The following is a 24570-nucleotide window of genomic DNA, read 5'->3' on the forward strand; positions in this document are numbered from 1 at the left end:
GGAATGGCATCCATAGATTTGCCACCATGTTTTAGAGGTCTTCGTGGACATGAACCTTAAAAACTAAAGCTGGGTGGCAAAAAGCAATTCACCCAGTTCAAGTTATATTTCCATCAAGGCCTGGTTTGGAAGACAGCCCCTGTAATAAAAGACAGATTAATAGGAGAAAAACAAACAGTTTACTAACATTGTATACCTCCAGTACACAAAAGATAACTATTACTCAGTTTTCAGAGCTTTTCCTATGTCTGCTGTTTCTTTAAAATCAGCCTAAAATAATCCTTATACCAATGAGACATATTTGGGGGTGTTGGGGAGAAAGACCTTCCTGTGCCCTTCAAGGTCCTTCTAGCCAGACTAAGAATCAAACTGACATGAGACAGATTGACAGGAATAAATCAAATTTAATAGCATACGTAAGGAGAATCCACACAGACATGGAAATTCCAAAGATAAGGAGGCAACTTGAAGTTTAGCTAAGGAAAGGAGGAGGGGACTTAGGACACAAAGGGGAGAAAGACCATGAGCGGGAAGGAAAAGGAGATGTTTTGAAAAACAAGGTTGCCCTATTATGCAGATAAGGTTTTTAGGTAAAAGGGGGTCTCTGTTAACAGCGCGCTTCTCTCCAATGTGAATTTTGGAAGTTGAGGGGAAGCAGACAGCTTTTCCCACATCTGCTGGGTTTGGATTACTTTCCACTAGAAATCATCTTTATGCCAAAGTGGCCCATCTTGGGGCAGCCTGCCCTGGGCCCCTACAGGGGCAAATTCTGCTCGCCTTCATTTCCCCCAGCACCTGACACCATGTGTGGCTCATGCTGGGGGTTCAAGACAGATTTCTTAAATGAACGATTTATAATAACTTCCTATGTGTTCAGGTCCCACAACTGCTCTGCTACTACTACCTACCACCAAGCCTTCAACGGATTCCAGGTTCAAGGAGTGTCTCCAAAAGAGAAAAACCTCACGGAGCAACGACAGAAAGACTAGTTTATGGTTTTTAAGCGCCCTACTTCCGGTCCTATTTACATGCATCATTAACCCCCAGTGAGAGCACTCAGTGATAAGTGACTTTAGAAATCATAATCATCACAATTGAAAACTTCCATTTCAGCCAGACTACCCGCCCCTTTGTGATGTTAAAGTCTGCCCCGCCCCCCCCACCGTGCTTAAGTCCCGCTTTCTATGAGGCCCATTCCGGCTTTCAACCTACCTTGTGGGCTTTTCATTTGGAGCCTCTTGTGATCTTCAAGCTGTAATTTTCACAAGTGGAGCCCTAAAGCTCTTTAATATTTTTATTTACCAGAATTACTCCTTTCACTTCTGCCTGTGTTTGCAGGATGAATTTTCTGTAGTGTCTTACAAAATAACGCTGTAACACCTCACAGCACGAAGAGGAAAAAGTTAAAGGGCCAAAGACAACCACACACAAGGAAAGTTAACTGAGCAGTTAAAATATTTAAATCAGTATCAGAAAGCTCCAGTGCGCAACAGCTGTCCTCTCAAGGACATTGAACAGGAGCATACTTGATACCCTTCAACTGTTCACTTTAAATTGGTAAATTCTAGGTTATGTGAATTTCAGCTCAATTAATCTATACATATATATTTTTTATTCCCCCTTAAATTCTGCCCGCCTGCCTTACTTGCCATGCCTAGTCTTGGACTTGTTTAATTTTATTTGTAACTAAAAATAAGCAGGGTGACAAACTGAAAGAAACTTGGGCCGCACCCAAACTTGTGGTTGAGTTCCAGCTCACAGAATGACTCCATTTTTACTCGAAATCACTATCGCATGTGCCGTCAGCCTTCTCCTACATCACAGTGAAGGCCGGATTACCTGGATCCTTGCTCCCTGCCAGAACAGCACCACTCGCCAGACAAAACACAAACACACTTTCTCCCCCATGAGGTCATTGGGAAAAGTTTAATTGGCTACAGAAATTTGTGAGAACCAAAGGCTGCCTCTGGAGTGAAACGGAAACTAGCCCTTTGGTTCTGGTTCATCTATAATTAGATCCCCTTTGAGGCTTTACATCCATGTTTGGTGGAAAACAGAGCAAATCTTTAAGAGTATGGTGATTTCCTCAGAGAGTTCATTCATCCTGGCTTCAATTACATCAGAGCCTAAAAAAAGAAAGAAAGAAAGAAAGAAAGAAAGAAAGAAAGAAAGAAAGAAAGAAAGAAAGAATATAAGTATTAGCAACATCAGAAACTGAATAATGTAAGTCTTAAAATACCTCCAACTAGCCTTTGTACCATTTTGGTTCGCTACTAAAGGTCTCCATGTTTGAGGTAAACCTAAACAGAGAGAGATATGCTTTCCCTAGTGAACATGAATATTCCACCCCAAAGTGAAATATGAAGAGAGCTCATACTAGAGCAATTAACTCTTTATAATCTTTTCAGAAGCTTCTGTCCTGCTAAGGGAAGCTGCTCATTCACTTCAAGGCCTGCCATAACACTAGACTTGTCCCAGGCAATATCTGCCTCTGAGCCTGAGTTTAATAAAGCTATCCAGACTGCGATCCTCCCTAATAAAGCCTAAAAGAGCCATGGAGAAAATACGCTGTCCTCAGAAGCCAACCCGGTCTCTGGCATCTTCCTACAAAGAAATAAAATACAATTTTATTTTATACAAATCCAAGGAAATCTGCTTTTCCCTGAAGGACCTAAACGAGGGATCAGCAAACTGTTTTTATAAATAAAGTTATATTGGGAAAGCCACACCCCTTCATTTATGTATTGTCTAGGCTTGCTCTCCCTCTAGAATGGCAGCGTGGAATAGTTGCAACAGAGACTGCACGGCCCGCAAATCCTAAAATATTTACTATCTGGCCTTTTACAGAACAAGTTTGCTGACTTATTACTACTCTAACCACTATCGCCCCCAGACACACATTTGTAAGTGCACTTACATATTTGTTCCTGGCCCCAGGTGCATTCCATTTTCTCCCTGCTAACCATTTTCACCAGAGCTTTCTCTGGTGCATCCCAGTTTCCCCAAAGCATGATCGGCTGTTAGGCCTATCCTAACTATGCCCTGGGATGCTCCTGTTTGCTACCTATGTTAGTCAAATAAGAGCATCCTGAGAGAGCAAAATCCTACAAGGCAAGTCCTACGATGCTACTTTCTCCACGGGACAACAGCTTATCTGTAAGACCAACAGATAATACTTGAGGATTCCATCTTACCCTCTCAGGAAGTCCTGATCATTCCAGGTCATGTATTAGTTTCAGCTTATTTCCAACTCAGCTATTCTTGGCTCTGAAAAGCTGTCATCACTGGCATCGCTGTATCTATCACTAGATCAAAAGAGGAACTAATTTAGCAAGGTGTAAAAAACAAAAAACAAAAAACAGCCCTGGACCATTATTCTATTTCCAATTCTGAACACTTTCCATAATTAATCCCCATTCAGAGAAAATGCTAAGAAATATCCTACTGTCACTTTCTAGGCACTACAGAAAGAGGTTGGTTCGACTGCACACGGTGCTCTCCTTTTGTCAGATGAGCTGATCACCTGCTTTCATCTTGTTGGAGGTAACTTATTCAGAAAATTGATAAAATCATTTCAACTTAGATTACCATTCATAACCTTCTGAAGACTGCTAATAAAGATCAGTAGCATGAAAGTTTTCCATTCCAACATTCTCAGACATCCAAGGATTTGAGAAATAATTTGCACAATTATGCTACTTTCATATTAGAAACTTTATGGCATGTTCCTACTCCCTCGAGTCACATGTAGTATTCAAAACAGGACCAATTACTGACATAGATGTTGCCGTGTTGGGTTCCCTCAGAAGTGCACCTTCTCCAGGAGATAGCCCTGAAATTGTAGTTCTGTTTTGAGCCATGAGCTCAGGGTGGGGTTCCTCTCGTTCGGTTCCAAATAAGTCAGCAAGTAGATCAACTCCACAAGAGTTCTACTGATCTATGGAGATGACGTTGCCAGGAAGTATTTTATGTGTGACCCAATCCTGACCTTGACCAACTTTTTTTGCTGACATATAGCAATAGAAATCTCAATTCCATAACAGGTGAAAATCCACTTTTTGTTTGTTTGTTTGTTTAAGGAGGAAAGGGAACAACTGAAGAAACCCTATGCTGACAGGTTAGGAAACAAAGATTTACTCTAAATATATTGAGCAAGTATCAATAAATACATAAACAAAAATGTGAAAGACAAGCCCACTCTCCTCCATGACTTTTGAACAAAATACTGGAAAGGCTGCAGGGGCAGGGCTAGAGTATGGACAGGAGATAAAAGATTAAGAACTGGCAGAAGAGAGCAGCCTGGGTGGCTCAGTCGCTTAAGCTTCCAATTCTCAATTTCAGCTCAGGTTACGATCTCACAGTTCATGAGATGGAGTCCTGAGATGGGCTCTGCGCTGACAGCGTGGAGCCTACCTGGGATTCTCTCTCCCTCTCTCTCTGTCCCTCCCTCACTCTCTCTGTATTTGAAAATAAATACACTTAAAAAAAAAAAAAGAATTGGATACAAGACATGTTAGAGAAACATTTAATGAACATATCCTTAACCAAATAGAAGAAAACTCCTACTTAGATTTTAAATCAGGAAAATCAGTTCTACTGTTATAAGAGGGTTTCCAGTAAAGAAAACACAGGAATAACTGAAGAACGTTTTTTCAGAAACTGCCCCTTCCTTATCTATGCAATCTCACTACACAAATGTAGAGTCTTTCCTGGTTCTGTGCGACAAAAAGGGATTTGGAAGTTGCACTCGACTTTCTCTGGGAGAAGAAATGAAGGTCAGGGTGTTGCAGTGATTCATCTGGCACACAGCTCATTCAAGGTGGGGCCAGAATCCCCATCATGCTAACCCAGGCCACAAGCTCAAGTCTAAACTGTGCTACAATGTGCCAGCAGTCACATGTCCTCTGACTCCACAAGTGAGAAGGCATCAGATTTTATACCTGCTTCCTTCCCTACTTCTGAGCCCAGGGAAGAGTAAGGTGGGCCCACATCTTCCCCCTCACACCCCTGGTTGTACTATTTATTAGCCACATACTTTTGGACTGATCACTTGACTCCTGAGAGTCTGGGAAAAAGTAGTAACAATACCTACAACCTCACCAAAATGTTATGAGGGCCGAAAGAGAATGCATACATGTGCTCTGGAGACTGTATAAAAATATAAGTGATTGCTGTTTATGGGATTTACATATTTATAACAACAAGTCGTGGAAATATAAGGTCATAAAAACTGCCAAATGCATGATTTTCAGAATTGTTTCTTGTACCGAGTAACTCCCTGCTCACGTTAGCCAGCAGACTTGGGTGGATCTGTTTGTAAGCTAATGACTCTCATTTCTATCTGATGGCTGGCTACACCAAACTCTGACCACACATCAAAATGGCATAGGCTGAGCCTAACAAAGCGAAACTCAGCTTGAGTTTATTCACGTCCCAGGCAAATGAGTGGGTTCACTCATTTTCTTTCACATGTGTCGCTGGCCAGAAGCAGGACGATGAAATAAGCCATGGCCCTCAAGAACAGAATCATCAAAATAGGCATTGCTGTGAAACGTGCTGATTTTAGGGCATTCACGTGCCAGCAAAAAGCAAGTGCTAGAAATAAAACGTAGATCATCACCACACGCAGAATAGCAATGGCTCCCGCACATTCCATAAAATGCGGGTGCTACTCTGTGCCATATATAACTTAGGGGTTCTTTTTGCTTTCACACAGAACAAACTTAAAGAAGTCATAAGATATACTTATTTGGGTACATTTGCACTTAATTCGAGACATCACAGCTCTATCTTAAGGCTAACCCATCTTTTTAAATAATCTTCTCTGTACCCATGCACATGTTTCTCAGGAGGGAAAATTATTAGACATTCAGGTCTTACATGTTAAATTCTATGAAATGTCACAGAATATGGACTCATTTGTGTGTATCTTGATATATTTGATGAGGGGAAGTTTTTTTTTTTAAGTTTATTTATTTTGAGAGAGAGTGAGCACGCACAAGCAAGCAGGGGAAGGGACGAGAGAGAGAGAGAGAGAGAGAGAGAGAGAGAGAGAGAATCCCCAGTAGGCTCCTCAGTGCTGCCAACACAGAGCCCAACTGGGGGCTCTAACTCATGAATCCTGAGATCATTACCTGAGATAAAATCAAGAGTTGGAGGTTTAACGGCCTGAGCCACACAGGCGCCACTTGTGGAGGGGAAATTTTAAACCTGTACTGCCCAATACAGAAGCCACAAGCCACAGAAACTATCTAAATTTCAATCAATTAAAATCAAATTGAACTGAAAATTCCATTCCTCACTCACTTCAAGTGTTCACTATGTTACCGGGTCACTTGGTTCTTATCCCAGATGCACCAAAGAATTGGAGAGCTGAGACCAGAATGGGGAGATAGAGTTTATTAACTAGATAAGAAGGGGGCCACTGCTGGAGCAAAAGTGGTAATGGCCCCAAGAAGCTCTAGCTGCACCCTTTTAAACCTGTTTTCTGCATATGCAAATTTGGCTTTGATTGACAGCTGGTGGTTATAGTGCATTTTGGCTTCTGCGCAAGTGCCTACCCATGATGCACCTGTTATAATTGTATTTATTTGTGTATTATATATTTATGAGTTTCTAATGAGCTTTTGCTGTGACCTTAAGGGCAAGCTGCACCTTGTGCGTACATGCTCAGCTCGTGGAAGTCGCCTTGTGGCTTTTGAGCCAGCTGTGGGGCTAGGCCTTTCCTGTTCCCTTAGCTCTCAGAGGTGGCTCTGAAAGTGTGGCCCTTAACCCTGGGGGATGGCTCTGAGGGTGTGGCCAGCATCTGCTTTATGCCTCCTCCCTCTCGCTTAACTAACTACCTAACAAAAAGTCATGTGTGACTGGTGGCTGTCATATTGGGCAGTGCAGATTATAGAACATTTCCATCATTTCCCTCATTGCATTGCAGAAAGTTGTATTGGATAGCACTTATTTTAAAACAAATGAATAATGATTTAAAAAAATATGATCATCTCCTTGTCACTCCCTAAAAAAAAATGTTTTTTAAGACCTGGCTATCTACAGTTAATGAAAATCATGGCAAATGTCTCTCGTGCATGCATATGCCCCCAAATAACGGAAGCACTCTTTTTTTCAAAAAAGTTTTTTACTATATTCTTTTTAAGTAGGCTCCAAGCCCAAGGTGAGGCCTGAACCCACAACCCTGAGGTCAAGAGTCACATGATCTACCGACTGAGCCGGCCAGGTGCCCCTATGTTATTTTTTACAAGACAAAATGAAAATCACCAGCAACGACTCATGGGCATCTCTATCCTAACAACACTGGCTTGACTTACCAGACTTGACTGCAACAGTCTATGTGTGGTTCTTTGACACATAAAAGGCTTGTCATAATCATTTGTCAAAGATTCCTGGTTCCTAATAAATTCCCAATGTAAGAAAACATATATTCCAAGGCACCAGGACAAGATATATGATGCCTCATATATCCCACCTTTTATGCTACCCCAGGGGCAGCCGTTAAACCATTTCTTCTCCATTAATAGAAAGAGGTGGTTGGAATTTAAAAAAACCTTTTTTTTTGATGGCATACTGAGGATTCCCAGCCTACATGAGTTCCCACAATACTTTAGATCAAAATCCATTCTGTGTGGAACAAGCATGTTTTAAAACAGGTTGCCAGGCACACAGTTTTCTCCAAAGCATTGTTACTGCTACACTTACTTCCTTTTCAGAGAGCCCCTGGAAGCCATAAAATATAAGAGCAATGGAATGAAAACTTGGTATGCTGTGAATGACTTTTGCATTGACTAGTAAATGGTGGACTACAAGCCAGGCAGGGCATTAAAAGCACAGTAGTCTCTAGTACTAGGAACTCCATTCCTGGCTGGCACCCGTACCATCAGCACTGCAGTGAACCACCATCAATAAAAGAGCACCTTTCAATCAACATTTAAGCCCTAAGGGAAGGTGTACTCAAATGTGGTTTATTCACAGTACTTTACCAAAAAAAGTCTCAAGGTATGGAGTTGGTGACAAACAATGCGGGGCAGGGAAGGGGGCGCTGTTTTAAAAGGTGTTTTAAAAACTGCTTAAAAAGAATCATTTTTTTCCAGGTCACTTTTCCTTGAAATGTAATAAAGGGGAAAATGTAGACTCTTGATATCAGTAGCCGGAAAGGATGTAGACCCTGAGATTTAGGAGTAGGCTTGGAAAAAAGTACCCCGTAGGTAGCAAACCCAGAAGTCAAATCCATAGCACCTGCTCTATGCATCCACATTGTCCCCAAAGAAACAATCTATTTGCACCTGTCCCCTCTAAGGTATTTCTAGCTGGACTAAGAATCAAAGTGACATTAGACAGATTAATAGGGGAAAATTGAAGAGGCAAAAGTTTCTCTTGAGCCTGCAGGGTCTTGATCGCCTTCAGCTCAAAAACAGTCCATGTGCCAGGGGCGCCTGGCTGGTTCAATCGTTTAAGCGACGGACTTCAGCTCTGGTCTTGATGTCACCGTTTGTGAGTTTGAGCCCCACATTGGGCTCTCTGCTGTCTGCACAGAGCCTGCCTCGGATCCTCTGTCCCCCCTCTCTCTGTGCCTCTCCCACACTTGCTCTCTTTCTCTCTCTCTCTCTCTCAAAAATAAACAATGCGGTGCCTGGGTGGCTCAGTCAGTTAAGCATCCAACTTCGGCTCAGGTCATGATTTCATGGTTGGTGAGTTTGAGCCCCGACTGGTAAACTCGAGCCCTGCTCGGAGCTCCACAGTCTCTCTCCCCGACTCTCTGCACCTCCTGGGATTCTCTCTCTGTCCCTCACTCATTCTCGTGCTCTCTCTCTCTCACACACACACAAATAAATAAATGAAAATTTTAATAGATAAATAGATTTAATTTAAAAATAAATAAATAAATAAACATTAGACAAAAAATAGTCCATGTGCCAAAGTGGCGTATTTTGAGGGAACTTGTCCCAAACCCCTTCAAACTCGAAATAATCTTTATGCCAAAGTGGCCCATCTTGAGGTGGCCTGCCCTTGGCTCCTACACACCATATATTGTAAGAATGGCCCTTGGCCACACTAACCGTGCAACCCGAAATTAAAAAAAAAAATAGGCAAAACGATTCCAAGTTTAAAATAGTGCTAGAAAATGTACACCGGAGAGGCCACACCCACCTCCAATGCCCCCACCACCGGTCAGCAATGATTTTCCTCCAACTAGCATCCTAACAGGATACAGATTGGCAGGATACAGACTCACCTCTCACTAAGCGGTTTAGGAATGTATATCAAGAGCCACAAAAGTGGTGTGAGCTGAAGCAAAAGCATTGAAATCTTCTGGGGAGATCGAGGGACTGCAAGCTGTTCCCTAAGGATTTGTGTGCATTTTATTCTAGAAGTCGAGAAGCCACTGAGAGTTTTAAACTCCAAAATAATGTAGGAAGATGGACTGAAAAGAGGAAAGCTGGAGGTAGAGACACCAGGTAGGAAGCGTTGTAGTAGGACAGCAGGACAGCAGAACTAAGGTAAAATTAATAATTCTCATTTAGGGGCACCTAGCTAGCTCAGTCGGTAGAGTGTGTGACTCTTGATCTCGGGGTTTGTGAGCTCAAGCCCCATGTTGGGCATAGAGCTTACTTAAAAAAAAAAATCCCATTTAATTTCCCACCATAGACCAGACACTGTGTTAAGTGCTTTACATTTAGCCTGGGTGGCTCAGTCGGTTCAGCGTCTGACTTCGGCTGAGGTCATGATCAGTGGCATTCGAGACCTGCATCGAGCTCTGTGCTGACAGCTCAGAGCCTGGAGCCTGTTTCAGATTCTGTGTCTCCCTCTCGCTCTCTGCCCCTCCCCCACTCTCTCTCTCTCTCTCTCTCTCAAAAATAAATAAACATTAAAAAAAAAAAAAAGAGGAGGGTCCTGCTTGCCGGGGAACTCAGGAACTTGGCTTTCAGAATGTTTTATCCGTTACTAACTGATAATGCCAGTTTCACTTGGTGCAGGCTGTACGTACAAGCAATGTGATTTACGGTGAATGCTTGCTTTCCTTCTGAGAGTCTGGAATGTGAGTGGCTACTCGGTAGAGAATGCCTATGTGACCAGCCCCAATAAAAACCCTAAACTCTGAGTCTCAAATGGGCATAAACACCACACACATTGCTGCAGGGGGAAGGTGAGCTCTGTGTGACCTTTCACGGGAGGGAGAGGGCACAGGAAACCTACAAATCGATTTCTCCAGACTCCACTTGTATCTTTTCCTCTTACTGATCCAGCTGTGCAAACTTACTCTGTCACTGTAGTGAATTTCAACCATGAGTACAACTGTATTCAGATTTCCTTCTAGTGAATCATCAAACTTGTGGGTTGTCTTGGGGCTAAAACAAAGACTTTGAGTTTGATATTGCATGTACTTTTGAGTAGCTTATAAAAACTTGAAAAGGGGCACCTGGATGGCTCAGTCGATTAAGCTTCCAACTCTTGATTTCGGCTCAGGTCATGATCTCACAATTCGTGAGTTCGAGTCCCACATGGGGCTCTGCTCTGACCATGTGGAGCCTTCTTGGGATTCTGTCTCCCTTTCTCTCTGCCCCTTCGCTGACTGCTCTCTATCTCTCTCAAAATAAATAAAAATCAAACTTAAATTTAAGAAACCTGAGAAAACACTATCCTACAGCTGTTATGCCTCTTGAACAAAAGACTCCAAGTTGAAAACCAGGTGGAACTGGTCCTCATAACTGCTGCCACTCTACAGATAACAGAGTGGCCAAAAACTTAGCACACTAGCTCTAGATCCCCAAATAATATTCTCACTGCAACTTCCTAGGCACTAAAAGAGAACTCTTCTCCACAGGGCAGAATGCAGAGGTTATAGCTCAGGTGTACGAGCACAAAGCCAAAAATTTTTTTACATTCTGGGCTTTAAAGATGTCAGCTGCACATGTGCCATGTAATTACATACCGTCAGCCAATTTCTGGGAAAGGAAGTCATTATTCCAGTGTTCATATTCCTTGTTATGGTTGTTTATGGTTGATTACAGTCGGTAATCTTGTTTGACAGAAATACAGTCCCAACTCAGCTCACATTAGAGCCTGGCCGTCAAAGCAGCTGTCTGCTTTTCAATGTTCACTGACACCATGGAGCTGGACAGAGAGAAGTTGAAGTTGAAGGTTCCTCTGGAATCCTGGTGTCTGTCACTGGGTTAATTCACTGGTGCCATTCTTAGTCAGAAAACCCCCTTAGGTGTCAGAATTAGACTACACTGTATCTATCCATCCTCCCGTGCTACCTAGAATTGTTACTTTAGCAAACAAGGTTGTACTAAACAACCTCGTCTGCTGGGGAGCCAGGGAGGTAAAGATAAATAAGATGCTCGCCGCCCTTAAGAAATGCACTGGTTGGGGAGCCTGGGCGGCTCAGTCGGTTAAGGGACTAACTCTTGATTTCGGCTCAGGTCATGGTCTCGCAGTCCATGAGTTCGAGTCCCACACTGGGCTCTGCACTGACAGTGCGGAGGCTGCTTGAGATTCTCTCTCCCTCTTTCTCTGCCCCTACCCCGCGCTCTCTCTCTCTCTCAAAACAAACAAATAAACTAAAAGAGAGAGAGAGAAACGTACCGATTTATGGCTGATATGTAGGAATTGTCTGACTACCATGGAAGCACGCTGGTCAGCTGTAATTCCAACACCAGCATCAGAGTTATACTAAGAAGTCTTTCTCAGAAACTGCTGGTAAGCTTTACTCAGAGACCACCATCCCCCATGTGGGAATCGGCAGGCCATCCAACACATAGGTGGGCAGTCCCCACAAATTAGGTAGCATTTATTTCTAGCCACTGCTTGCAAACAACCAGTTTTGCGTGAATTATTTCTCTCAGCCATGTAACTTCCTCCACTGTCACTCTCCTTTTACATGTGGGCACCTGAAATAATGGAGACTATAAAGTGGCTGAGAAGGGTCACAGCGCACATGTGACATGGGTCCACACTGGTATTTCCAATCTGCTACATAAGCCACGCGGTGTCAGAACACAGGACGCTCTCTCCACACACGATCTCACACGGAACCATATCACATGAGCCTGATCAAGTGCAGCTGCTCAGCTGGAGCAGGGAAGCTTCTGCCCCCTCAGCCTGCTCCTCGCAGCAGCCCAGATCCAGCTCCACAGGGCACAGTTTGAAAACCAGTGCGCCGGTTCCAGAGTATGAGGAATGATCATTAAGTCAGTAAGACACCCAACATGGAAATACGTAAAGCTGTTCCCATTTCAAAATGTGAGTAAAAGAAATGATAGAGAGCTGTGAGCTTCTCCTAGTAGGTGATGTCCCAAAGAAGGAGGCTTGGGTAACACGGGCACACACACACCCATCGGACACTGATCCTGGCACTCTAAACTGCAGCATCACGAGGGTTATTTGCCACGATGAGGGTCAGTGACAGTAATCTTCTAAACAACACATATCCAGCTACTGTGGTACTAACTCTACCTAACCACTCTCTGATTCTGGCCAGCTCCATAAAGTTACTGTATCCAATATTCTTGCATGAGAAGGAGTAAAGATATGAATTCTCCCCAAACTAATATTTACATGTAAAGAAATTTTCATGAAAATCCCTAAGGTATTTTTTTTATTTGAACCTCATTTTCAAAATCATTGTATAATTCATCTGGAAGAATGGCAAAATATATTTTTTAAAATGTTAAAGAATAACGGGTGTAGGGTAGATAAGGGCTTGATTTACAATAATGCTATGATAATGAAGAGGGTGGTAAGGGTTCAGAAATAAGAGATGAAATCATCAGTGGAACAAAACAGAAATCCCTGCAACAAATCTGAACTACTCAGCTTACTAACCATGGGGGTGGGGTGCAGATACTACCTTAAGTAATACACCAATAATAAAGTACATATAGATTATAGATTTAAACTATAAAATTGAAAGCATAAGAATACCAGTGGAAAACAAATGGGCCATTATTTATATAATATTTTTGATAGGGAAAGGAAGATTTTAGGCATGATACTAAAGGCAGAATCCATAAAAGTTAAAGATTTGATTACATAAATTTTAAAAATATGTAAGTAAGGGCACCTGGCTGGCTCAGTCAGTAGAGCATGTGATTCTTGATCTCAAGGTTATAAGTTCCAGCCCTATGTTGGGTGTAGAGCTTACTGAAAAATAAAATCTTTTTTTTTTTTTTTTTTTTTTTTTTTTTTAAATTTTGAGAGAGGAAGAGAGCCCATGCACAAGCATGTGAGCAGGGGAGGGGTAGAGAGAGCGACAGAGAGAGAGAGAGAGAGAGAGAGAATTCTAAGCAGGTTCCATGCTGTCAGCACAGAGCCTAACATGAGGCTCAATCCCATGAACCATGACATCATGATCTGACCAAAAATCAAGAGTCAGACGCTTAACCAACTGAGCCACCCAGGCACCCCGAAAAATAGGATCTTAAAAAAAAACACACACACAAATAAAGACTATAAAAAGTCCTAACTGAAAACTCTCTAGGGAAAATGAAAACTACCATTAACAATTTAAAAGTCAAACAAACCCACTTTGAAAAAATATTTGCAACCTAAGAAAGGATTAATGTCCTTTATATAGAATGAGTTTACCAATCAGTAAGAAAAAGGATATAATAGCAAAAGGAAAAAATAGAGCAGAGGGTATGAACAGGCTATTCCTAAAAAAGCAAATAAACACAAAACATTTTTATGTATTCATTAATCAAAGAGTCAACACAAGAAAATCCCATTTTTCACTTATCAAAATGACACAAATTTCTAAAATAATACCCAGCATCAGCATGATTTGGAAAGCTGACATGCTACCATTGTAGATGTGAAGAAATCATTTTCATTCAGAGAAAAAAATTATGATCGTTAAGAAAGAAAAAATTACTCGTCACTTTTAAAAAAATCCTGTAAAGATATTAAATTTCATGAGAAACCTAAAAAAAAAAAAAAAGACGAAGAAGAAGCCCAAGACATTGGTAAGCACAGCTTGGGATGGGGCTAGGAGTAGTAAGCTGGTTACCTAGGAGACAGTTTGCAGCCCTCTTGCAGGTAGGTATGCAGGTTCCCAGTTGCCGCAAGTAATAGTCCCAGGTATGGAGGGGAAGGCTTCATCGGCCTAGAAGAAAACTCAGGATGGAATTGGACACCAACAAAATAGGGGTGATCTGAAATGAGAATAATCATGATGCAATTGAAGCAGAAAAACACGAGAGCTGCTTTCAAGGTCTTATCTTTTCACAAGAAAACACATCAAACAGTGAGACAATTAACCTGCTATCATTGCCAGTGACTTTCATGAGTCATCTTCACAGCAGAATTTCACACGGCAAAACACATCTCACTTAATAAGAGATCTGGAATTTTATCTGTGCAAGGTGCTAGCATGAACAAAATCAAACCAAACTTTTGAATGATGAATCCTGCTTGCCCCAAGTCCGCTTGCTTTTTGAAGGCACTTCATAGACTTACCTTGGCTCCATTTCAATGGAATCCCTCTCGCTCTAGGCTAATTGTAGGTCATTCTGTCTCTTAGCTGGCTTCAGGTCATTTCCTACAAGGTCTTTACCGTTCCCAAGGGAAGAGTGGGGGGAAGGGGGGAGGGAATGCAGCAAGTACTTGCAGGTATTAATCAGAGTTGGCACCATGAAACTGAACTGACACTCCTACTTTAGCCTATGCCAACTTATCTCCTGTGACTATGAGACTCAGAGTGATAAAAAGGATGGCCTTTCAACGTGTTAATGGTGGTAACGGCTCAAGGTGGTAAGAGGTTAAGATATTTTTATTTTCTTCCTTATACTTTTCCCTATCATGTGAAACTTTTCCATGAGCATATGTTCCTTACATCATTGGGGGGGGGGTGGAGGGGAAGTTAAGCGATTTTCATATCAAGGGTTGTCAAATCTCCTACACGAACAATTCAAGTTCTCTTAGATGTAATAGGAAGAGAAAAGTAGCTTTACCAGCTACTTTTAAATACAGGAATCTTGTTTTAGAATGGAAAAAATTAAATGGGCAACATTTCCAAATCTCGGTAGAAATTGTACAGAATTGCAAATTCCTTCCCCTATCAGAATTCTCAAAAACTATGTTTTTTCCCCCAATTAGGAAGCAGTTCCTAATCAAGCAACTCTCTAGAAATCCAGCAACCCTCTTATCCCATAATCACTAGAGTACAGAACATGGTCAGTGCTATATTCCCTACTTTAAAAATTATTTTAACTTGGGCAACTGGGTGGCTCAGTCAGTTGAGCACCTGACTTTGGCTCAGGTCATGATCTCACAGCACTTGAGTTCAAGCCGCACATCAGGCTCTGTGCTGACAGCTTGGAGCCTGGAGCCTGCTTCAGATTATGTGCCTCCCTCTCTGCACGTCCCCTGCTCGCACTCTCTCTCTCTCAAAACAAAATAAATAAACATTAAAAATAATTTTTAATTATTTTAATTGCTATATATATCAAACCGAAGATGCCAGAATATAAGTTTTATAGGGGGAAGTAAATATAACTTTAAAGCTTTCAACAAGATGCTTTATCAAATGAACTAAAATTCTAGTATGGAAATCTGGGATGCCTGGGTGGCTCAGTCAGTTAAGCGTCCGACTTCAGCTCAGGTCGTGATCTCATGGTCCATGAGTTTGAGCCCCACATCAGGCTATGTGCTGACAGCTCAGAGCCTGGACCCTGCTTGGGATTCTGTGTCTCCCTCTCTCTGTGACTTTCCCCTGCTCATGCTCTGTCGCATTCTCTCTCAAAAATAAATAAACATTAGGAGCACCTGGGTGGCTCAGTCGGCTCAGGTCATGATCTCACAGTTTGTGAGTTTGAGCCCTGCATCGGGCTCTGCACTGACAGCTTGGAGCCTGGAGCCTGCTTTAGATTCTGTGACTCCCTTTCTCTCTGCCTCTCTGCCTCCCTCTCTCTCTCTCTCTCTCTCTCTCTCTCTCTCAATCAATAAACAAACATTAAAAAAAATTTTTTTAATAAAAAATAAATAAAAATCTAGTATGGAATTCAAAATCACAAATCTCCATCACTTACCACCGGAGACCCAAAGTTACAACAGTGAGGAATGATGATGGAACAGAAATGCCCACTCTTGTAAGGTTATCATTTAAAGCTTTGCTATACAACATGGCAGCTCCCAGCCACATGTGGCTATTTAAATTCATTCAAATTAATTGAGCACATCTCAAATGTTCAATAGCCACACATGGCTAGTGGCTACCATACTGAACAGGGCAGAATAGGGCACCATGGCAGCAAGTTTAATTGGACAGCTCTGAGTCCAGAAAAATCCAGTGTAGAAATCCTCTACATCACATCTAGGAAGAAGCCTCCTTGAATTACAGGGACATTCAGGTAAGAAAGCTTGGTGAGGAGAATGCTACCTTCTCCCAGGAATGTGTCCCCTCAAGAAAAGAAGAAACCATCCATTCTTAGAAAAGAAACTAAGCAATGTAGCTTTAAATTTAATATGCAATGACTCTTACAGCACAGCATGTAGGGATGTCTTTGAAAGAAGCAGACAGTAATTGTGCTTTTTGTACAACTACACACAGAAGCCAAGCAATGAGTCTGTCATAGCCAGGGACAAAATATTTGAATGAATGGACGACTGTTCTGAATCACTTTCTCAAAAAAAAAAAAAAAAAAAAAAAAAAAAAAAAAAATCCCATATGCCAAAATGAAGAAAGAACCTAAAAAGTTTTTATTTTCATGATGCTCTATATCAGTCAGGTAAAATATCTGTTAAATAGTGCTCTTAATTGCTTTGAATCACATTCTGACATTATACTAATCTCAAGCTTTGTTTTTCCTTTTAGAACCCCTTTAGGAATGTTAAGATTCATGGATATGATTCTAAGGGGTAGCTAAGATCAGAATCTTTGGGGGGAATTTTCCTTAATAAGATAAATTTCTTTGCAATCAACTTTTAAAAATTTCAGGATTTCACAGCGTCTCTCATTTCCTTTCCAACACGCACGAGATTTGCAAGTATCAACGGGAATCTAAATCCAGGCGATAAAAGAGGCATCTAAGAATTTGCTGACAATAATGACAGCCAGGAGAATTAAAAGAAAGTACGTACTTGAATGAAGTAAACAAATAGTTATCTGCTTAAGAAATTCTCTGCCCTCTCACATGCCAGAAAGATTTAAGAGACTTCAACCCCAAAGAGTGATCCACCCTATAAAAATTCTAAATGATAGGCATTTCCATCAGAAAGACTACAGGAAATGCATCTCCATACCCTAATTCAAAACTTCAGGCACGGACTGATAATCTTAAGTGGAATGTCCAATGAAAACAAGAGGAACAATAAAATCCACAGAGGTGGTCACAGGCCGTGGTTGGGCTCCAGCCGTGCCTGTGACTAGCTGGATGGCCTGGGCAAGTTATTTATCCTCTCTGCACTCCAATCTCCTTCTCTGAAAAGTGGGAATAACATCACCTGCCTTGTCACTTAAATAAGGCACGCAGAGTCCCTAGCAAGGGGTCGAGTGAGAAGCATCTAGTGAGTGTGCACGCAGTGTCCACTGCTTTCCCTCTTTGAGGTCCAGGTAACATGTTACTGTATTCAAAGAAGCCTTCGACAACTTTAATTCTCCTCCCTGCCCAGGACTCCTGAAATACCTGAACAGATTAGAGACAGAAAAGGAAAGGGAGAGAGAGAAGGAATTTGAAATAGAGGCATGTGACGTGGGCTAAGATGGTAAAAGAAGTAGGACATTTAGAAGAGTAAGTAGTCCCGAATATTTGTAGCCTAAAGTAGATAGGTTGGGGGGCGCCTGGGCAGCTCAGTCGGTTGAGCGACCGACTTCAGCTCAGGTCATGATCTCACGGTTTGTGAGCTCGAGCCCCGAGTCGGGCTCTGTGCTGACAGCTGGGAGCTTGGAGCCTGCTTCGGAGTCTGTGTCTCCCTTGCTCTCTGCCCCTCCCCGACTCATGCTCTGTCTCGCTCTGTCTCTCTCTGTCTCAGAAATAAACATAAAAAAAAATTTTTTTTAAGTTGATAGGTTGAAACGATAGGTTCTAGAATGTCATGTTACCATTTTCAGAGTATCCTGTACAAACTAAGCATTTGATAAGTGAGACTGGTTTATCCAACAAATTAGTGTCACACACACTGCACAGTCACAGCCCTGTCCTCGGTAGGAGGTGTTGTAGAGGGAAGAGCCTGGAGGCAGGGAGAAGCTTTAGGACCACTCTGGGTTGGAGTCACCACACACTGGGCCCAGGGTGGGAGGGATGGGAATGAAATCCCAAACTCGGTCTTCCTTTCTCGAGACGCAATCTACAGGACTTGATAGCTGATTACAAGTTGGGAGTATAAAAGGGAAGAAAAACTAAATGCATCCAATTTTAAGCCTGATAGTCTAGGACAGTGGTTCCCAATCGGGGCGAGTGTGTCCCGCAGGGACATTTGGCAATGTCTACAGATGGTTTGGGGTGTTGCAACTTTCAGAGGTGAGGATGATACTACTGGCATCCAGTGGGTAGAGGGCAGGGATGCTGCCACATATCACAGAGTGCACAGGATGGCCCCCACCACAAAGAATGTCCCACTCCCAATGTCAATGGTGGCAAGGGAGAGAAACACTGGACAAGGAGATTGATGATAACAGAAATAGTCAGGAGGAAGAACTAGTTTGGAAGCATGTAAAGTTAATTTTAAATAAGTTGAATTAGAAGTCCTAGGAGAATATCCAGATAGATAAACAGGTCAAGCAGGCAACTGAACATGTTAGTTTCAAGTTAGTTAAATGAAGTATATACATGTGAGTCCCGAACAAGGGTTGGCAAACATTTCTGTAAAGGGCCAGGTAGTAAGTAACCTTAGAGAAAGAGTAGGGATCAGCTGTAAGCATGGGCTTACCATATCTTTGCAGCTCTGAATGAGAACACTGTCCTCTGTCTCATCATTAATGGTGTATGGTTTGTGCCTATGCTCTCCAGGGTGTCCCAGGCCACACACAAAGAACTTCTTCAGTGATCTCCCTCAACGAAAGTCTAATCCCTCTGTGCTGTTTGGTCTAAGAACTTCCGTGGATACACCGACTAGTGTTCAAAAGTCAAATGACTAGCCCACACTTGACCACAGAGAGCAATATAGAAAGGCAGACTCCAGGTACAACGAGGGGCCCACGTCCCAAACACAACAGACGTCAACACCAGTCACCAGTAGTGAGGAGGGCGCTGGGTCATTCTTCCTCAAAGGAGGAAGAAAGCAAAGTGTTACTCAATTAACAAGCTGCCTGCCTTTCCCAGAGCAACTAACCTAGAGGCTAGCAACGGGAGAAGGCCCAGAAAGGGGGCAGGGATGGTAAGGAAGCATACTGCTAGTGGAACTGGTAGACTCAGAACAATGTATCATTTTAGGGTAGATTCAGACTACTGGGCCCCAAAATGATTAGGACTACACATGGTCTGTTTTCTCATGTAATTTATATTTAGTCATATTATTTATGCTTAGTTGTGTATTTATTTCCAAGGAGAGGGGAAAAGAAGGACAGCAAAGAAAATAAATCTCAACTTATATCTTCACATACAACATCAAATTGTATCTTCCTATATAACAACAAATAGACATTAGTTTACCATGAGAATTTTTAAAAACAAAAAGCCCACTTACTTGCCAGTTCAATGATTTCCATCCTCTCCCCATCGACATCCTGACCTACAAAACTTAAGTCCTTCTGCTCAAACTGACTGATCAGGCTTGGGTTCACCTGGAAAAACAAGAAATTAAGTGTCTTTGGGCAGAAGTATCAGCTTATGAAAATGTCCATCCATTTCAGTGATGCTCTTAACTAGTAGCTCATTTCTATACTCAGCTCCCAAAGCCTATTTTTAAACTCATGATGAACCTGAGAAACAGGCTAATCACAGCCCCTAAATCTGAGAAGCCCACCTTCTGTCGCTCAAAGACAAGATTCAAAAAGGACTGTGATGCAGATTTCTGATTTGGAGCCTTGAGATTAGCTATTTATAGCTGTCACCATATTTGCTTCTTCAAGTTATGTGTAATTAAGTATCTCTCCTCAAATCACAAATCTGCTTGAGGATTAAAACTATCTTATTTCCCTTGAGACTCACCCCAATGCTTTCTCTACGTATAGTTACATAAAAACTCTAAGGAGAAGCTTAGAGCAATTTTTCTGCTAGAATATTGGTTACAGATGACAGGTTGATGACCTGGCGCACACAGCCCCTTTCCTCGTTCATCTCATCCCTAGTCCTTCCCGAAACTTTTCAGCCTCTCCACAGAAAGCACTTGCTCACCTAAAATCAAAGTGGGGTCCCACCTATCGTCCTCAATCTTAACCCCATAGGCTTTTATGTTATTTTTCTAACATTAGGTTAGTTTTCATAATTTGTAATTATTTTTCCTTTTTCTAACAGCTTTATTGACATATAATTCACATACCATACAATTCACCCACTAAAAGTGTACAATTCAATGATTTTTAACATATTCACAGAGGATTTCAGCTATGACCACAATTGATTCAAGAATATACCTTATCCCGTCTAACCATCATCCCCTAATACCCTCATCACCTCCCCACCAGCCCTAGGCAACCACTGATCCATATTGTCTCTTTAGATTTGTCATGTTAATGGAACCATACAGTATGTAGTCTTTTGTGACTGGCTTCTTGGCTTCTTTCCTTAGCATAACATTTTTAGATTCGTCTAGGTAGTAGCATGCATCAATATTTCATTTCTTTTCATTGTCAAATAATTCCATTGTATGGATATACCACATCTTATTTATCCATTCATCAGTTGGTGGATATTGGTTGTTCCTTTTTTTTTTTTTTTTTTTTAGCTCTTATGGATAATGCTGCTTTGAGCATTTGAGCATTTGTATATGAGTTGTGTGCATGTATGTTTTCATTTCTCTTGGGTTATATATCTAAGGATGGAATTACCGGGTCATATGGTAACTCTGCATTTAACTTTTTGAGGAACTGCCTGATGATTTTCCAAAGTGGCTGCACCATTTTACATTCCTACCAACAGTGTATCCTCACTACCACTTGTTATTATCCATCTTTTTTGACTATAGCCATACCTAGTGGTATTTCTTTGTGGTTTTGGTTTGCACTTCCCTGATGATTAATGATGTTGAACATCTTTTCATTTGCTTATTGGCCATTTGTATATCTGTTTTGGAGAAATATCTAATCAGAATCCTTGCCATTATTTATTATCCAGTTCTAAGAATCCTTTATATATTCTAGATATAAGGACCTTGTCTGATATATATTTTCTGTTATCTTTTTTTAATCCTGTCCATTGGAATGTAAGCTCCCTATCAGGAGAGAGACGGTGTGTGTGTGTGTGCTTCCCCCTCCCATCTCCAGTGCATATCAGAGGCACAAGAAGAATGGAGGAATGGATGGCCACAGTATTGTATGCACAGTAATTCTCACACCTTCTAGCTACCACTTAGGCAAAGCAGCTCAATAGTATTTGTCCCACCAGTTAGGCCAGTTCCCAATGGAAATAAGACCAAAAATGGCCTATACTCAGCAAAGTGTTCCCTAATTGTAGTGACACTGTTGATAGCCTACCCGGCATCGACTCCCAGCGGTCTTCCCTCAAAACAGAACCATGGACTTGTCCGGGCATCTACTCTACCCCCACATGACCCATGGGATTCCATCTCCCCCATTCTAAAAGTTGGTCCTGACTGGTCTAAGCCAACATGATAAGCCTATCCCTCTTGGCTAATGAATGATCCAAGAACTCAGGTTTAAACCTGGTTTAGCTTTGCCTTTGGAATGGTTACTAGTTCAGAGGTGGGCAAGTGATCTGTATTGATCCAATCAGACTGAAGAAAAACTTCCATGTCTAGGAGAGATGCGTGTTGCCTCAGCTGCAGCTGGTAACCATCTTGCATCTATGAGGGAAACCAGCCTAGGACAAGGTAAACACCCAGAAAAGGGTAAGGCCAAGAGAATCCCAGGGATAGTAGAAGCCCTGATTATACCATGCCTGGAGCCTGCCCAGCCTCTGAACTACCTATTATCTGATATAACTAGTTTCTTTACTGTTGAGGTTGGTTTGAGTAAATAACAAGCAGGGATTTTGATTCTTCCCAGCCAAAAGCATCACAATTGATACACCAATTAATTCTGGTATAGATAGTCTGCATCTTGGGGAACCTATGCTTCTCATGTGACAATCTCAACAGTCACTCTTAGTAATCATGTGACACTAAGGCTCTTGCTCAATGTAGATTTCCAAAGAGGTTCCCAAACCAAGAACTCATTATGTGATACCCAGAGATGCATCCCTAACCTGAGAGACATACGGTTCAGAAGATGTAAGTTCCCTTTACCCAAACCTTCCAAAATAAAGGGCAGGGGGTTAAGGATAAAGATGATGACCTTACCTTGGTCTAGGAGACAACAGTTAGGGTAACATAGAACCCTGATAATGTCCCTTGTGCAGATACTTAAAGATTTTGCCTTTGAAAAGCCAAGAAGGGCTGAGCCCAATGGATACCACAGAGCTGGACACCTTTTCCAGAGGTCCACTTGTAATCACCGGAGTTCCTTTAACTAAGCATCTACATTCCATAGTAATTTAGTGTGTGGGCCATACCTCATACCGATGTCTGTGCCTTTCTTCTATAAAAGGAACATCACCATAAAGTTTCCCTATAAAGATACAAGAATGAAATTAAAATCAAAGTAATCAGTTTTGGAATCACATCGATAGCATATGTATGGGGGACATCTCTTTGATCTCTATCCATATGTTAGAGGCCCAAAAATTAACTGGACTCCAGATAGTAATCTAGATTTTCTTCTCTTACAGTACAGAATAGGAATAGCTTCAAAACCCTAAAACAATTCTCAAGTACGCCATCACCATCGCATAAAGGGAAGTCTCTGTTAGACAAGTTCACCGTGGAGTCCAAGAGATGTGCCCTCCTTTTATACACCTACCTGCAGTACTGAGAGGGGGAGTAACGTCTGCACCATCCCTCCTGTGCAGATTCATAACAGGGCTCATTTTACAAAAGAACAAAACAAAACCAAAGGAACAGAAACGAAACTGAAGAACTTGCCCAAGGCCCCACCCCGCTGGCAGCACAGTTCTGTCTTGAACCCAGGCTCCCCCCGCCCCCCGCACCTGGTCCATGCTTTCTCCACCACACCATCCACCTCAGTGTAGTGGCCAAATTGGTTTGCACTCTGCCTTAAAAATAAGCCTGTCCTTCGACTCTAACATTTGACCTGTAAGAATTTACCCCAGAAAATAGAAACAAAGAGAGTTCACCATGAAGATGTGCACTGCTTCATTATTTACCAGCGGACAATTGGAAACAAGCCCAGAGTCAGGAATAGAGGACTGCTGGATTAAATGAGAGCACATCTATACCAACAATTCTGGGTTTTTTTTAAGTTTTTTAAAAAATTTATTTATTTATTATTTTGAGAGAGAGAGAGAGCCCAAGCAGGTGAGGGGCAGAGAGACAGGGAGAGGGAGAGAGAATCACAAACAGGCTCCTCACTGTCAGCGTGGAGCCCATCACGGGGCTGGAACTCATGAACAGAGAGATCATGACGTGAGCTGAAACCAAGAGTCAACAATTCTTAACCAGGAGTGCATGGCTCACGATCACGTGCGGGGCTGCTAAAACATGCCCATGTCACTGCAGGTGCTGCAGCCCAGGGCAGCATGTGGGGCATGACCAATCTGGCAATGGTCACAGTGACCGGGGGGATGCCCAGTGACGGCAGTGTCAGGCGGATAGCAGTGGCATCCGTCACCAGACCCCTCTCAAGAGCGGGCCCCCCTGGATCATGTGCAGAAGCAGGACGGCACTGGTACCAAGCGGGTTTTAACACTGGAGCAGCCGGAGAGGCCAAGAGCCACCCCCTCAGCGCCAGCCATCATGACGCAGACCCCCAGCACACAGAGAAAACCCGCCAATGGTGCTGGAGCACATCGTCCAACTACAACAGAATGGCCGGCAGTGCTCAGTTCAACAGGCAGGGGGTCACCAGACTCTCCAAGACGTCACGAGGCTGCAGGCAGGGTGTTCCCACCAAGACAGACCAAATGCCTCGTGCCTCCTTTGAGATTTTTGACTCGGATAAAGCTCGCATCAGTTGTATTCTCGCATGACTGATATGATCGTTTATCACAACTGAACTTCTATTTGCGATTTTGTCCCTATAGATGCAGCTCCCTGGTGATGATGTTAATGATAGTGAATATTTACCACATGCGTTTTAGAAAAGTCGGAAATAGGTGCGCACAGGGAGCTACTTTGAGAGAGCTCCAACATGCCACCGAGAGGGGGCTCGTTCACGACAGAGCCTTTGTACTCAAACTATCGGTTCATAAAAATGAAAGGAAAAATGGAAACTAATAGCACAATAATGCACAGTTGGGGGGAAAAAAAGAAGAAGAAGCGTATGTATCATTGTGAAGTTACAAGAGAAACCATTTGAATGCTCTGGACCTAACTTTGAAAGGATCCTGATTCCCTTATGACCTCTGACTTTGTGATCGATCTTTTCCTCCTGTGGGCCAAAATTTCCTC

General features: G+C 42.3%; 1 protein-coding gene across 6 annotated transcripts in view; it reads right to left on the reverse strand.

Moving 5' to 3' along the window:
* Window positions 1-1907: 1907 nt before the first annotated feature.
* CTPS2 (CTP synthase 2) overlaps window positions 1908-24570 on the reverse strand; it is a 104225-nt gene continuing 81562 nt past the window's right edge. For 4 of the 6 annotated variants that reach the window (XM_027054682.2, XM_027054679.2, XM_027054681.2 and 1 more), the window contains 5 exons: window positions 22617-22672; window positions 19633-19729; window positions 14018-14162; window positions 3195-3305; window positions 1908-2126 (listed from right to left, as the gene is read on the reverse strand). In XM_027054682.2, coding sequence (XP_026910483.1) covers window positions 3236-3305; window positions 14018-14162; window positions 19633-19729; window positions 22617-22672 — 368 coding nt within the window. In that variant the 3' untranslated portion in view covers window positions 1908-2126; window positions 3195-3235. Of the gene's footprint in view, window positions 2127-2180; window positions 2605-3194; window positions 3306-14017; window positions 14163-19632; window positions 19730-22616; window positions 22673-24570 lie in introns of those variants that run through there. The other 2 variants (XM_053202111.1, XR_008290028.1) reach the window with 2 other exon arrangements.

This window comes from Acinonyx jubatus, chromosome X, assembly GCF_027475565.1.
Source record: "Acinonyx jubatus isolate Ajub_Pintada_27869175 chromosome X, VMU_Ajub_asm_v1.0, whole genome shotgun sequence".
Classification (NCBI taxonomy): Eukaryota; Metazoa; Chordata; class Mammalia; order Carnivora; family Felidae; genus Acinonyx; species Acinonyx jubatus.